The 15,134-nt window shown below is 41.7% G+C and overlaps 1 protein-coding gene and 1 long non-coding RNA gene across 2 annotated transcripts in view; one reads left to right on the top strand and one right to left on the bottom strand.

Annotated features, from left to right (window-relative positions):
* Positions 1-2,331: 2,331 nt before the first annotated feature.
* The window catches only part of bcl2l12 (BCL2-like 12 (proline rich)), a 19,718-nt gene continuing 6,915 nt past the window's right edge, over positions 2,332-15,134 (bottom strand). Inside the window, exons 3-7 of the mRNA XM_002940239.5 lie at positions 14,217-14,854; positions 10,222-10,371; positions 8,777-8,886; positions 6,807-7,076; positions 2,332-5,570 (exon numbers count right to left, since the gene is read on the bottom strand). Of these exons, the coding sequence (XP_002940285.3) occupies positions 5,523-5,570; positions 6,807-7,076; positions 8,777-8,886; positions 10,222-10,371; positions 14,217-14,854 (1,216 nt within the window). The 3' untranslated portion in view covers positions 2,332-5,522. The remainder of the gene's footprint in view (positions 5,571-6,806; positions 7,077-8,776; positions 8,887-10,221; positions 10,372-14,216; positions 14,855-15,134) is intronic.
* The window catches only part of LOC100494294, a 25,039-nt gene continuing 22,005 nt past the window's right edge, over positions 12,101-15,134 (top strand). The window contains exon 1 of the long non-coding RNA XR_004223549.1: positions 12,101-12,194. This is a non-coding gene — a long non-coding RNA (insulin-2-like). The remainder of the gene's footprint in view (positions 12,195-15,134) is intronic.

Genomic DNA, 15,134 nt, shown 5'->3' with positions numbered 1-15,134 from the left:
GGGTTGGAGCTGCAGAGTGCCATTGAGCCCTATGGGAGACTTTCCTTGGGCCAGGTTGGAGCTGCAGAGTGCCATTGAGCCCTATGGGAGACATTCCTTGGGCCGGGTTGGAGCTGCAGAGTGCCATTGAGCCCTATGGGAGACATTCCTTGGGCCGGGTTGGAGCTGCAGAGTGCCATTGAGCCCTATGGGAGACTTTCCTTGGGCCGGGTTGGAGCTGCAGAGTGCCATTGAGCCCTATGGGAGACTTTCCTTGGGCCGGGTTGGAGCTGCAGAGTGCCATTGAGCCCTATGGGAGGCTTTCCTTGGGCCGGGTTGGAGCTGCAGTGTGCCATTGAGCCCTATGGGAGACTTTCCTTGGGCCGGGTTGGAGCTGCAGGGTGCCATTGAGCCCTATGGGAGACTTTCCTTGGGCCGGGTTGGAGCTGCAGAGTGCCATTGAGCCCTATGGGAGACTTTCCTTGGGCCGGGTTGGAGCTGCAGAGTGCCATTGAGCCCTATGGGAGGCTTTCCTTGGGCCGGGTTGGAGCTGCAGAGTGCCATTGAGCCCTATGGGAGGCTTTCCTTGGGCCGGGTTGGAGCTGCAGAGTGCCATTGAGCCCTATGGGAGACTTTCCTTGGGCCGGGTTGGAGCTGCAGAGTGCCATTGAGCCCTATGGGAGGCTTTCCTTGGGCCAGGTTGGAGCTGCAGAGTGCCATTGAGCCCTATGGGAGGCTTTCCTTGGGCCGGGTTGGAGCTGCAGAGTGCCATTGAGCCCTATGGGAGACTTTCCTTGGGCCGGGTTGGAGCTGCAGAGTGCCATTGAGCCCTATGGGAGACTTTCCTTGGGCCGGGTTGGAGCTGCAGAGTGCCATTGAGCCCTATGGGAGACTTTCCTTGGGCCAGGTTGGAGCTGCAGAGTGCCATTGAGCCCTATGGGAGGCTTTCCTTGGGTCGGGTTGGAGCTGCAGAGTGCCATTGAGCCCTATGGGAGACTTTCCTTGGGCCGGGTTGGAGCTGCAGAGTGCCATTGAGCCCTATGGGAGGCTTTCCTTGGGTCGGGTTGGAGCTGCAGAGTGCCATTGAGCCCTATGGGAGACTTTCCTTGGGCCGGGTTGGAGCTGCAGAGTGCCATTGAGTCCTATGGGAGGCTTCCAAAATCATGCATTGAAGTTTCAATGTCAGATAGGTTCTCTTGCTGTTTACAATCGTTCAGATACAAAAACTTTTGGATCGTAACCACAATATTCTCATATGTCCAAGACACAAATGTTCGTGACATTTTCGAACATCAGAAATTATTGTGGTTACTTCGAATATTTTCCAATCGTTCTTTTAACAATCCAAAATATGTACTTTAATGAATGGGCCCCATAGGGTAATGAGCACAAAACCTGGGTCTGAACAAAAGTAACATGGGCTGATGAGCTGTTTTAACCTTTTCCCTAAATCATGTATCGAGTTTGTAGAAAGCTCAGAAAATACCATCAGTTTCACAATACCTATTTGGTGGAGGATCAATACATTTACAAGTAGCCATATCACACAGGGTCATTAGGTCAGACATTTGCTCCTTGTGGCCCTATAATGTGCAAAGAATGGACATTTTACAGAACAAAATGCAGGGTGAATCTTGATCTGTCAAAACGGCCTCATATTTCTCACATTGGCGCAAACACAGTTCCCAAATTACAAGATAATATTGCCACATACACACTGTATATCAAATTCAACAGTGGTTTCATGAACACCAGGATAAGGTAAAAAGACATCTCCAATGACCAGCTCAAAGCATGGTTATAGGAAGTTCTGAGGGCAGAGTGTGAATTTGATTTGTACTTCCTTCATCCCACAATAAACTGAAGGATTTCCTTCTTAAAGTTTCATTGTCCCACCACACCTGTTCTGGTCCAGTATGGCATCATTCCTAATTGAAAGCTTTTTATATGGCCCCATTTTATATTATGCTACATTTCTAATGTTCCATCCTCCTGTACGTGTGCAAATCTTCAAGATTTGTTGGATGGTGTTGGGCCCAGTAAATTTTTGCTATTGCACTTAGAGAAACACCGCCCTTAGTAGCAAAAGGTTTATTTAATATAATCCACACCAGCTAGTATTTAGAAGGACTGCAGGAGATCAACTGCCTTCATACTGACCTGTTGATATCAGTGGCTATGTTTGCCATGCAGCAGACTTTTGCCCTTTTTCAGTACACCTGGTACCACGCCCATAGAGGAGGGTGAAATCAATGAATACCCCTGCTCAGTATTGTAAAATGCACGAGAATAAAAACAATCCAAGGGTCTACAGCCAATCACTACCTGATAAAAATGATGCACAGAGACTTCTCTTGTAAAGTCTATTTTAATAAATCTTCAGCAGTTAAACATTAGAACAGCCATATTTTCAAATAAGGTGCTAATCACAGTCGTACATTCACAGCACTGTGGAGGGCATTAAAGAAAGGAGACATTTACAGGAAATTTAAGTCAGTTTCTTTACCTTTCTAATATATTTGAGGTTTATCAAAGCAGACGAATCAGCTTTTCACCCCAAAAACTGGTTTGGAATCAAAAATGCACCTCATTGTAACTGCTCTGTTCTATTGCAAGGAACTTCACCTGATTATAAAGCATTATAAAGATGTGGGGATCTCTTTTCTAACCCATAGGTTAGACAATAGGTTCCCAAATTCCTGTAAACATTAATTTAAAAAAGTGTCCACTTTGCATTTAAAAACATGTAATCTGTAGTGCCCAACCTTACTGATGCTCCAGTTAAAGAACAATATAACCTAAAAAGGCAATGGCACATGGGTTAATTTTGGACAATTTTTACTGCTATAATTTACATCCACTGCACCTAAGATTGTCAATGGAACAAGGGCATTCTGGTGATTTTTATATAATGCAGCAGACAAAGTGGTAACTTTGGGTAGGCAGAAGATGTATGTGCCCCAGGCACAAATGGGGGGGGGAGGTGTGACACAATTAGAGGGGAATGATCTATGGGAAAGATACCAGAGATTGGGGAGAGAGGGGAATAAGCAGAGGGATGGTATGCAGACCCCAGGGTTAAACACTTGTAAATACCCCTGCACAGACTAACATGGTAACTGCACTCTGCACTGACCGGCTGGATCGGTTCGATTACTATAATACTCTATGCAGGGGTATTTCTCCTCACACCCTGTACCATTACCTTAAAAATGCTACAGTGGCAATATATCTACAGTACATGTCAGTGCTGATTTGAAGGTAAACTTCACATTGAAATATTAAGTGTTTTAAACTTTTTCACATGGTATTTTTTAGTAGCAACAGAAAACACAGATAGCACAGATTTCTTTTTGTTCTGCTCTAAAGTGCGCCTTCCCAGTGCATAGACAGACACCTTATTTTTGCTGCATAAAACACCTTGCACCAAACCCCCGAATCCATCCCAAGGGATTCGACCGAATACCGAACCGAATCCTAATTAGCAGATGCTAATTAGGAACTGGAAGGGGTAACATTTTTTCACTTCCATGTTCACAAGGACATTTAACCCTTCCAAATCCTAATTAGCTTAGTCTGTCGAAAAAACTGAACCGAATCCTGGATTCGGTGCATCCCTACTTGTTACACCTTAAAAATCCAAACCCCTTTTACACTATAAATTGATTCAAATCAAGTTTATAAAATGAAATAAAAAATAATCATTGAATTATTTTAAAAAAAAAATCCAATTATAAAAATATGTACAGGTCATATATACATTGCATTAGTGACTCTGGCAGCAAAGGGATTTACAATACAGTTCAACTTAGTTGAGCATAGTCCATATAATACTTCCAACTTGGTCTATTAAAGTCGGAATATGTCTAGTACCCCAAGAGCACCGTGGACTGTCATTAATTGGTATTACATGTTCTGTCTTATGACTCCCTTATATTCCCTTTTTGAGAATGCAAATTAAAAAAGTTAAAAAACACATGAACACATCTGTATTTTACATTTGGCAGGGTTTTATGTTACACTACTCTTTGTTCCTTGATTCATTAAAGCCAAAAGGTTTGTTACTTTCACCTAAAAGATGATCCCTTGGATAACAGTACCAGAAAACTTGAAACATGTAAACCTCAATGGTACAGTTAGTTGCTTTGGTCTGTTCTTCTGTTGCCGGAAATTGCATCACTAGTTTGCCTAGCAGTCAGTGCTAGGGTCAGTTGCCCTTGAAAAGCTGAAGCATTTCTGTTTGCAATCACCAAAAGCAATTTTTTTGTGCGTAGGCAGTGGGTGCATCTTACTTGAGAAATCAATACTCAAGTCAGTGGAATGGATAAATATATAGGGATATACAGTATTTGCACGGGGCAGTTTAATGCTAAACTGGTTCACAAATTTAGAAACAATAGTAAAACACTACACAAAGGGGCACATTTACTAATCCACAAACGCTCCGAAGGCGTCCGAATGCCCTATGGGAGACTTTCCTTGGGCCAGGTTGGAGCTGCAGAGTGCCATTGAGCCCTATGGGAGACTATCCTTGGGCCGGGTTGGAGCTGCAGAGTGCCATTGAGCCCTATGGGAGACTTTCCTTGGGCCAGGTTGGAGCTGCAGAGTGCCATTGAGTCATATGGGAGGCTTCCAAAATCAGTCAGAAAGCTTTTCCCACCGTTTACGATCGTTCAGAAAATTTAGTGACTTTCGGATTGCCAATACAATATTACGATTTTTTCTTATGCATTTCGTGACATTACCAATCATCAGAAATTATCGTATCTAATCCGAATTTTACCCATTTCGGGATTCGAACTCGTACTTTGACAAATCTGCCCCTTTGTGTACTGATTTACTATTGTTTCTAGATTAGCATTAAACTGCCCTGTGGAAGGCTATTGGCACATGGGACAGTTTTTAAGAAGTGCCCCAAACCACTCATGCTGCTTCCCATTGCCTTTGATGGAAACCTCCTAACTATGATGGTACAGGTGGTTCCCACCCTGAAAATGAGAACATTAGAATGTTTTCGGACCAATAACCACCTTTACAAGTGGTGTCTGGAAGTTTCCATGGGAAGTTTCCTTAGGAAGTGCTTTCAGGAGATAAACTGCCCTATCAGCCATGATGCTAATGGTTTGTAATTCCCCATAAGTCCAAGGCAGCCCCCACTAGTACGTACTGTATATAAATGCAAATGCTGCAATTTTAACATAGGACATCCTTTCTTTGAACCGTTGTTATTAGGTAGCAACAAAACCTTCTCTTCCTGAGAAAACACAATTGGCTCAAGTGTCAACTAAAAAATATTTTTTTAAAAATTTGAAGTAAAAAAAGGATTGACAAGAATCATCCCCTGAGGTTTTCTTAAAGTTGTACAAAACATTCTCTTGTTTTTGCAAGTCATTTAAGCAGCCAAATGCCACCAGCACCTAATTGTGGCACACATCCACTCTTCTGGCTTGTGTAGTTCCCAAAAGAGCCGAATAGATAAAAAGACCACTATCAGCTTCACACCTTAAGTGCTGCGGCTCTGAGGTAGACGAGAGTTTCTGGTTTTAATCAATTTGAAAGTCTGGAATATCATCTTGAGAAATAATGTTCTCCTGTAGTAAAACAAGTAAACAAACACATAGGTAATGCATTCACTGCAGTTTCTACATTCTACATTTATCCCACCGTTGTTACAAAGTATGCAATGTAACTGTGCTGACCAGCCCATGCTATTATGCAGACAAGGAACCTCTGTCTTTACTGGGCACGCAACTGAGAGGAGGGTGCTAGCAACTGTCTGACGCAAATAGATTTATTGTGTCTCAGTTGTGCTTCCAGTAAGTGCCAAACTCTGGTGTTTTAGTCACCATTAAAAGATTAATCCTGTGCTCACACGCAGCAGGGGTCTCATCCTAACTCCCAAACAAACATTATTAAGGCACCCAGAGGGTGTCAAGGCTAACTGGCGTTCCTCCTGCAGGAGAAAACAGTGTGTGACTTCCCACTGCTGAATGTGAGATTAGTCACCCACGGTAGCTGAGATTTCACTGTGGGACAGGGCCCTAAGACTGCTATATTTGAAGTAATTACAATAAAAGAAGTCTAAACCTAAAAGACAACATTAATGTAAAGCTGGCCATACACGCGCCGATGATATCGTACGAAACCTCATTTCGTACAATATTCAGTGCGTGTATAGTGGATCGAAGAGACAACCAATATCGTAAAGGCTGCGGTTATTGGTCGTCTCGTCGATCAGCCAGGTTAAAAGTTTTTGATCCCAGTTGAAAGCGCCCAGACAAATTCTGCATTCAGGGCTGAATCTGCAGATGGAGGTAGAATTCCTATTGTTTCTACCTCCACATCTGACGATTCAACCCTAAACATCAATGGGGGAAACGAACTGATGGTCACAGGAAAGATCGGAATTGCTACATGTATGACCACCTTAACTTATAAGAGCTTTCAGTAGCTGCTGTGCCGCTGACCATAAGTTTAATTGACATCTCCAATAGATACCACTCAGCTTTTTAAAACCCATAGTAACAAAATATCGGGTCTGGTAACTGACATTGACTCAATGCACTTGCTCACATTCCTCAAAAGTGGCCATGTACTGAAAGATCCACTAGTTTGTGTTTAGATCCCCTTGGAAGATGTTTTTATTGCTTAAACCTGCTTGGGGCATAGCTGTCAAACCCCTACCAAGGGTATACTGTGGATACTGTAGGTTTTTCTCAAGTTTTTAATGTCTAATGTAATTTCTAAATTTGCTAAAACACCATTTTCTTGTATAGTGTTTACTGATCTATGCTTTGATATTACATTGTAAAGAGTAACTTGCTTACCCAGCCCCCTTGCTTCTGTAGCCACGGTACAAACATATCCATGTATGCCATACTATAGCCCATCAGCTGGTGCACAGCATGGCTGTTGATTCCAGCAACCTTCCTGGTTAGCTCCATAGTAAGGGCAATCTTTGTCAGTTCAGGGCTCACACGGACTCCAGCTACTTCAGTTGGTACCTCGGCCTGGCTAGTAAAGACCTCTGCTAGCTTTGAAAAGCTGCCATACGACATCCTGCTGAGCGTGTTTCTTAAAAAGGGATCACTGTTAATCTGCATGAGAGAAGCCAAAGAATTGTCACATACACATGAAACTGATGAAAGCCAGGGGTTATAGTTTGCCAAAGGACAGTTTAAGCGCTCATGTGGTGGTGGGGGGGTGTTAAATCCCATCACATGAACAACACAGTACAAGATAAAAAGCTACGGCAGAATGTGCGAAACACATGAGCCGATCTAGCGATGAATTATTTGTTATTGAAGTGCGACATTTCTGCATATAGATTTCATTTCCTGGTACAATTTCAGCAGCACTAATCTACCTTTAAACCAGGCAGACTGGAACTTCATCAACTGCTTAGAAATTGTGCCAACAACACATTCTGATCATTAGTATGCTGCCAATATGAACAATGCCTGCAGGTCAACGAATGGATGTCGCTGCTATGATGTCTTACTTCCAGTGCTGTAATAGAAGGTAAGTTAAACATCCATTGTGCACTCCTTTCTCTCTGCCTGCTTTTGCCAAATGGTAGGCAAAGAATCTTTTTCACCCTAGTGAGATAGATATTTATATATATATATTTCTCACTTTTCAAGCGGTGATAGAATGCAGAAATTCCCTTTAGGGCAAGTCAGGTTAGTGAATATCTAAGGCAGATGCTGCTTACAAATACAACTGATTGGATCTCTTTGATGGTAACTTTACATCTAGCATTGAATGCACAGCTGTTCATTAAACAACTGACCTATTTAAAAACAACAAAAAGAAAACCTGGATCTTCACATATGACAGAAAACTCTGGATTTGCCTATTCCTCACTGGCACAAGTGGGTGCCACTAAGTCACTGTTGTTGTTTCCTGTCCCTTGCCTGCCTCACCCAATATGGCAGGTTTACTGCAAAACTTAAGGTTTGGCTAGTGGATGGACATATTGTCACAAAAGGGATGTTTTAATGAGCACATGCTGACTGCCAGTGTTTAGCTGAAATACACACAGACTGAAATGGTCATTTGGCAAATGCAAATTAACTCTGTTAACATATCACAGGCTCAGCTATAACATAATGCTGCTCATAGAAATGCAGATGCCTGAGGTCGCACATGTAAGCCATCTCTTTCTTTTACTTTACATTGCACTGCTCTGTTCTGTGGCAGAAATGTATTTATGGTGTCAAATTCTCAATGGTCCAAGAAGACACTGAGAAAAAAGAAACAAACATCTCTTATCTCCATATGAAAGGTGTCAGCCCAGTCATATAAAAGTGTATTACCATACCAGGGAAGCCCCACAAAGACAGAACACAGAATCAATTAAGTGCTTGTACACAGTTCATCCAGTAAAGTTTCTACTTCAAAGTCAATTGCAGGATAAAGGCAGCTCACCAGTTAGGAATTTTAGCAGCTATCTGGTTGCTAGGGTCCAAATTACCCAAGCAACCAAGCAGGGGCTGGAATATAAATAGGAGAGGGCCTTCATAGAAATGTAAGTTACACTAAGTAACAATGACATTAACACTGTAGCCCTATAGTGCAATAGTACTTTGGCTTCTGGGGTCAGTGAACCCCATTTGAAAGCTGGAATAGGCAGAAAAAGGCCAATGATTTTAAATAAAAATATAGAAAAGATGAAAAAACAACTGAAAAGTTGCCATGAATAGAACATTCTAACAGGGGAGCTGCACAGTACTCTGTGATGCTGACTATGCTTCTTGTAGAAAGCAGATGAATCCACAGGGGATAAGCAGCTTACCTTATCGTTGATGACATTCGCCTGCTCTTGAAGCAGCACTACCAGCTGGCGAATAACCTCGTCTTTACCTTCGGGATGTGAAACTTTGCTTCCTGCGTCATTGTTGTTTTCTGCAAAAAACACAAATGTTTAAGAATTTCAACAGGTTTTAATAACCAAAGAACCTTTTCTACCAGGGTTGCCATCCAGGTGATACAGGGGGGTACTGAAGTCAGGGGCAGAGCGTGGCTCCCAAGATGGACAAGTGGTGGCATTTGTGCCAGTCTGGGTGGAGTTTGGTGGATATTGGGCAGAGTTCCGGCAAAACTTGGTATTGGCTATTGCGATCAGGGTCATGTTCATGCATCCAAAAGACTTTTGTTTGCATTGGGGCCCCATTTCAATCGATGGCAGAGCCCATTAACCAGTAGGTCGGGGTGACCAGTGGACTAAAAACTGTGGATGTCTGGATGGGTGGGCTTTGCTAACTTAATCTGACATAGGATCAAAGAATGTTCTTAAAGAGAATATAGCAAAGAAAAAAAGGAACGTTTCCGTGTTATAACTGTAATTGTTGCTCTAACGTACAATTGGGGGAGGTTTACCACCCCAGGAGAGGTAATGCAATTAAGATTTGCGGAAGATACTCATGCTGCTCAACGTATGCAGTGTATGTGATCAAATGTCCTTGTGGACTGGCATACGTTGGGCAGATGATGAGGATGGTCCGCGAACGAATAAGGGAACACAAATCAGCAATAAATACGGGTAAAAAAAGACCAGGCGGTAGCAGGCCATTTTATTGAGTATGGACAGAGTAAATCAACTCAAATTTCACATTTTTGAGACTGATGAGTTGAGGCGGAGAGAAGGAAATAGGTTGAAGAAACTACTATATAGGGAAGCCTTTTGGATACAAAAATTAGAAATGTTGGGTCCTTTGGGGTTAAACAAAGAATATGATCTGAGACCTATATTTAGATAAAATTCCCTCCCATATGTACAAAAAAAAAACTATGTGGTTTTTATTATGCTTTTATCTTTTTACAGGTTGTAAAATATGGACTTTTGTTACTCTGCATTTTAAAGAACCTTTAGATGAAAATTTGATACACTAATGGCAACATCATTTACTTGATACATTGTCTTTGATACACTGTGTGGTTTGCTATATTGTTTTGTATACGGTTGTGTCCACTGGGTGGTGCACAAGGGAATGAAAAGGAAGGTGTTTGATTGTCAGCTTCATTAAAGGCCACACCTGGCCTGAAACATTGCTGGATTGCCCTAAGATGTATGCAATAAAGGTATTTTTTAAATAAGAAATACAAAGGGTGCTGTTGTAAACTATTTTTTGTCTGGATATGCCGATGGGAAGTGGCTATTGGAAGAACCTGCACTGATCTAAAACAAATCCACATTGTGCTGACTACTACCTGCAATTTTCAGTCTAATGATTCGCTTACCAATTAACTGTGTCTTTTCATCACTTTTTTCAGCACTTGGCGGGAATGGCGGAGCAGTGGTTGCCGTTGGGCTCTTCAGCCTCTGGTGTTTCACTAGTTTGTCCAACTTCTTTGCAGCCAAACTGTAAATTTCAGCCTCGTCAGTTTTCCCTTTAAATTAAAAATCCATTCGATAATTAGATATTGCACTAATCAGCTGCAAGCACCTCAGCATGTGAAAATCTTTTCCAGCTTCATAACGCTGATGCCCAACTGAGCATACGCGTATATTTTCGGCAAGCCAGAAATTGCTTGCCGAAAATATCGCTATATGCTCCTACCTGTGCCTACTAGTTAGCATTTCCATAGCTGCTCTAACAGGCCATAATTTATAGATTGGAAACTTTTTTATGATGTTATATATTATGTTTGTCTGTACAGGTATGGGACCTGTTATCCAGAATGTTCGGGACCTGGGGTATTCTGGATAAGGGCTCTTTCCATAATTTGGATCTCCATAACGTAAGTCTGCTAAAAATCATTTAAATATTGAATAAACCCAATAGGCTTCTTTTGCCTCCGATAAGGATTAATTACATCTTAGTTGGGATCAAGTACAAGGTACTGTTTTATTATTACAGAGAAAAAGGAAATCATTTTTAAAAATCAGAATTATTTTCATATAATGGAGTCTATGGGAGATGGCCTTTCCGTAATTCGGGAATTTTCTGGATAACGGGTTTCCGGATAAGGGATCCCATACCTGTATTGTATCCCAAAGTCAGTTTAGAGGCATAAGCTAAATCAGTACTCATTTTATACTGTCCCTTTATAGTGTTACTGTCTCCCAGATAAATTCTTCTTAAAGTGCATTATTAGTTAAGAGCGAAGACAAGCAGCGCCTAATCCATGCAGTGAAAACTGTACATTAATAGTCGCAGCAACTTATACAGTAATCTATGTGGGTGTAGTTGCCGCGACCGACTTTTTAACCTGATAATAAAGTGCTGTCTTCGCCTTTAAGGGCCGTTGTAGATGGGGATATTAGTCGCCTGCGACAAATCTCCCCATCTACCACAGCCCTAAAGGGAAAGGAAAGGTATAATCAGTGAGAGGTGCCAAAATGTCAGGCACCCTCCAGTGTTTAAAAATGCTTTGACCCCGGGATAAAGCTAGCCATAGATGCGCTGATACGTTTTGTATGATTTTCGGACCATTTTTGGCCTTTCAATTATCATCCTGATAGTCATTCAGACAGGTTAGAAAATTTTGGTTGGATAACAATAAAATCTGCGCATGTATTGTGTATCTAACAGTATCCTTGGGGGACCTACAGTGCATTCCCAGGAATCGTTTTCGTATGATTGGTGCCTGACAACTATTTTTATGTTCAGAACATCCTCTGATTTATCCTACAATTTCAGTCTGAATGTTAGTTGTTGATCGTTGCATTTAAAGGTACAACTGATATCCGGACGTACATCTGAAGAGGATTAAAAATCTGAACGTGTATGGCCGGCTTAATGCTCCTTGTCAATAAAAACTTGACACACCAAAATCTTCTTCCTGGTCAGGGTGTGCACGCAGAGCAGGGTGAAAAGCCAAATTTAGAAGAAAAAAAAAAGTTGGCTTTATACTCTACTGCATGCATGTACTCGCCCCGGGGCCACAGCAAGGACAGAAGAAGTTGAAGCAAATTGCAACATGGTGATCCTACAGAAATAATGTCACAAAGCAAATAGGTAGCACTCACTTAATGCAAAGTTCAGCAATGGGTGCACGTCCTTCCACTCCTTGGAATTTGTATTCAAACGGTTACAGGCTGCACTCCATTAGGTTAAAAAGCCCTTATTATCACAACAGCTGTTGCCTGTGTTGTTATAATAAAGGCCTTTTAACCTGATAATAGAGTGCTGCCCATAACCATTTGGATCCTACAGAAGTACCCTGGGCCGGTGCAGTTTCCAGCAAACAAGAGCAGCCTGGGGTCTCAGGTAAGCAATTATAATCACTGGGGGGTGTCTAATATTTAGCACCCCTGTGATTATACATTTCCTTTTTCTTTAAATGTCAAGGATATATACAAATACAAGGTTAAATGTCCAACAGTGTTAAGCACCTGGCTATAGATTTTTAACACTGACTGTATCATATCAGAGGGATAGCGTCATGCATACTACTTTAATTGCACGGTTGCACACCTTATTCAGTGTTATTAGGAAACTACAGCAGCCTGATACTAGCATTATGGCACCTACCTATAGTAGGTATTCCACACACAAGATTACCAAAATTATCAATGTATCCTTTGACTTAATTTTACCATATCCAGCTACAGTGTATCAGGGGTGTACACCTTGCCCCAAAAATGTTGTGTCTAATTAGATATGGTGAAATAGGGGTAGTCCCTACACACTCTGATGATACAGTATCTGGTAAGCCTTTTAATCTATACTAAGCCCTCCTCTCCTTTCATTAGAGACCTTTGCTATCCCTTGTTTTACTTTATTGTAACAGCATTGCATATTACAAATAAAAAATATATTAAAAAAAATGTTGACGAAAACAATAAGGTTTTCTAGATCTGATGTTGGGAACACAGAAAGGTTATGTCTGGCCATAAGCAGTGACGGACATGTCAAAACCAAGCTCATCGGCATCAGTGCTGTCTCTCCACTTCTGTGTAGGCAGTGTTGGTGCTGCAAGGTGGTAACTAGTTTGAATTTATAAAACTGAAACCAAGCAAAAGCAGACTGGCAGTAGAGTATATATTTGGTTTATGCACTGTCACTGTGTACCTTCTCAGAACCAGAAAGATAGTAATGGCTAGTATGTTCAGTCCTCTATAGTAGGAAACCATTTATAAAACCCTGCAGAGGCCTCCCAATTACTCCCAATAGTGACCCCTTTGTCCCTACCGATTAATAAAATGCAAAGCAGCACAGTAGTGTCGATATCGCTATTCCCTTTTCCCAGCACTGAGGTTGGGATAGCGACCAGGTATATGCACAGCTGTTTCAGGACTCGATCTGCAACAGCTCCTCCTGCTCCTGTCCACCAAAATATTGTGAATAGGACATCAATCTACCATATATTGTGGCCCTCAACCTCAAGGCTCTACTCTGCATTTCATTAAAGGAACAGTAACACCAAAAAATGAAAGAGCTTTAAAGTAATAAAAATATAATGCACTGTTGCCCTTCACTGGTAAAACTGGTGTGTTTGCTACAGTAACACTACTATAATTTATATAATAAGCTGCTGTGTAGCCACGGGGGCAGCCATTCAAGCAGGAAAAAAGGAGAAAAGGCACAGGTTACATAGCAGATAACAGATACGTTCTGTTGAATACAATAGTGTTTTATCGGTTATCTGCTATGTGCCTGTGCCTTTTCTCCTTTGAATGGCTGCCTCCATGGCTACATAGCAGCTTATTTATATAAATTATAGTAGACTTTCTGAAGTAAACACACAACTTTTACCAGTGCAGGGCAGCAGCACATTATATTTTAGTTACTTTTATACACTTTCATTTTTTGGTGTTACTGTTCCTTTAACAGGTACAGGGCAGTACAGAGAGTTGTGCGCTGGGAAGTACAAGATAAGGAGGCCTTAATTGGTTATTACGGGTTACTGCACCTGTGCAAAAATTGCTCATTATCCATAAAAGAGCCTTGTTGTATATGTATTTTGCCTAAAAAGAGATAAAATTAGTAAGATTTTCAAAGGGCAATGGTGCACAGAGTGTTTTGTTGCCATTCCCTTATAAAAACTTGCTACATTTCCTCTCTCTAGGTAAATGAAAACCCGTCCATAGAAAAGAACTGAAATGGCTGTATCCTTTAAAACAAAAGTGGTTTCATAATAATGGGATTCCAATGCTTTTCAACACAAAGGTACTTTTCAATTGTGCAATGGTGACCAAATGCCCCCTGAGCCAATAACCAAGATGTCACAGTCACTTTAGGTGAAAACTATTTAAATATATCTATCCAATCCCACTACTAATCTCTTACCGATATCCTGAGCACGCGAATGTGGGTCATCTTTTTTGTAGCAAGGGTCCAGTGGCAGAAAGCTCGGTCTTGCATGTGGAACATCTGCCTCTGATCCGTGATCTTTCTGCTTTTTCTTTAAAATATTTTTAATGGAAAAAGGTCGACTCTGTTTCTTTTGCACCCCCTGAATATCTTTGTCTGGATTCTCTGTCTTAGTCTGGGCCTCCAGCACCAAGGAGTCAACAGAGCCCGCTACAGTACAAGCGAGTAAAGGGTTGGGGGATTTGGGTCGCTTCAAGGAATCTCTTTTGCTGGCGCTTTTACTGGAGTCATCCAGCACATTGTCTAGCGAGTCCCTGGATTTGCTGTGAATGTTTCCCCCCTTGTATTTAATGCTGGCTGCTTTCTCCTTCAACTGACTGTTTCGTCGCAGGAGCTTCTTAATGTTTGTCTTGAAGTCGTGCTTGGTCTCTTCTACCCGGTTGATCTCTTCATGAAGAGAATTCCAGTGTCCATTTTCCTCCTGAGCTGACGCTCCACCAGCAACTGTGCTCCAGCTTTTCTCATCTTTTCCTTGGGCAGGTTCTTTTGACTTCTTTTTCTCACTTTTCTGAGGTTTCTTTGAAGATACTTCCTTCCCCTCATCTCGATTCAACCTTAGTAAGTAAAATTGGGAACAACAATTGAAACCTGGTATGAACTGCAGATAAAAAGCCAAGGCAGAAGTTCCAACCACTGAATCACCATGCAACCCATATAACACACACAATGATCGTACAGCTCTCTTACAGATCTCTTACAGCACTCTTACCTTCCAGTTTGTGCCTGTATGTTACCCAACCACTCAGATTGTAAGCTCTACGGGGCAGGGACCTTCTTCCTCCCGAGTCTCATACCACATCGCACTTATATATATATACATACATATATGTATTT

This window comes from Xenopus tropicalis, chromosome 7 (assembly GCF_000004195.4).
Source record: "Xenopus tropicalis strain Nigerian chromosome 7, UCB_Xtro_10.0, whole genome shotgun sequence".
Taxonomy (NCBI): domain Eukaryota; kingdom Metazoa; phylum Chordata; class Amphibia; order Anura; family Pipidae; genus Xenopus; species Xenopus tropicalis.
This window is presented reverse-complemented; position numbering and strand designations above follow the sequence as displayed.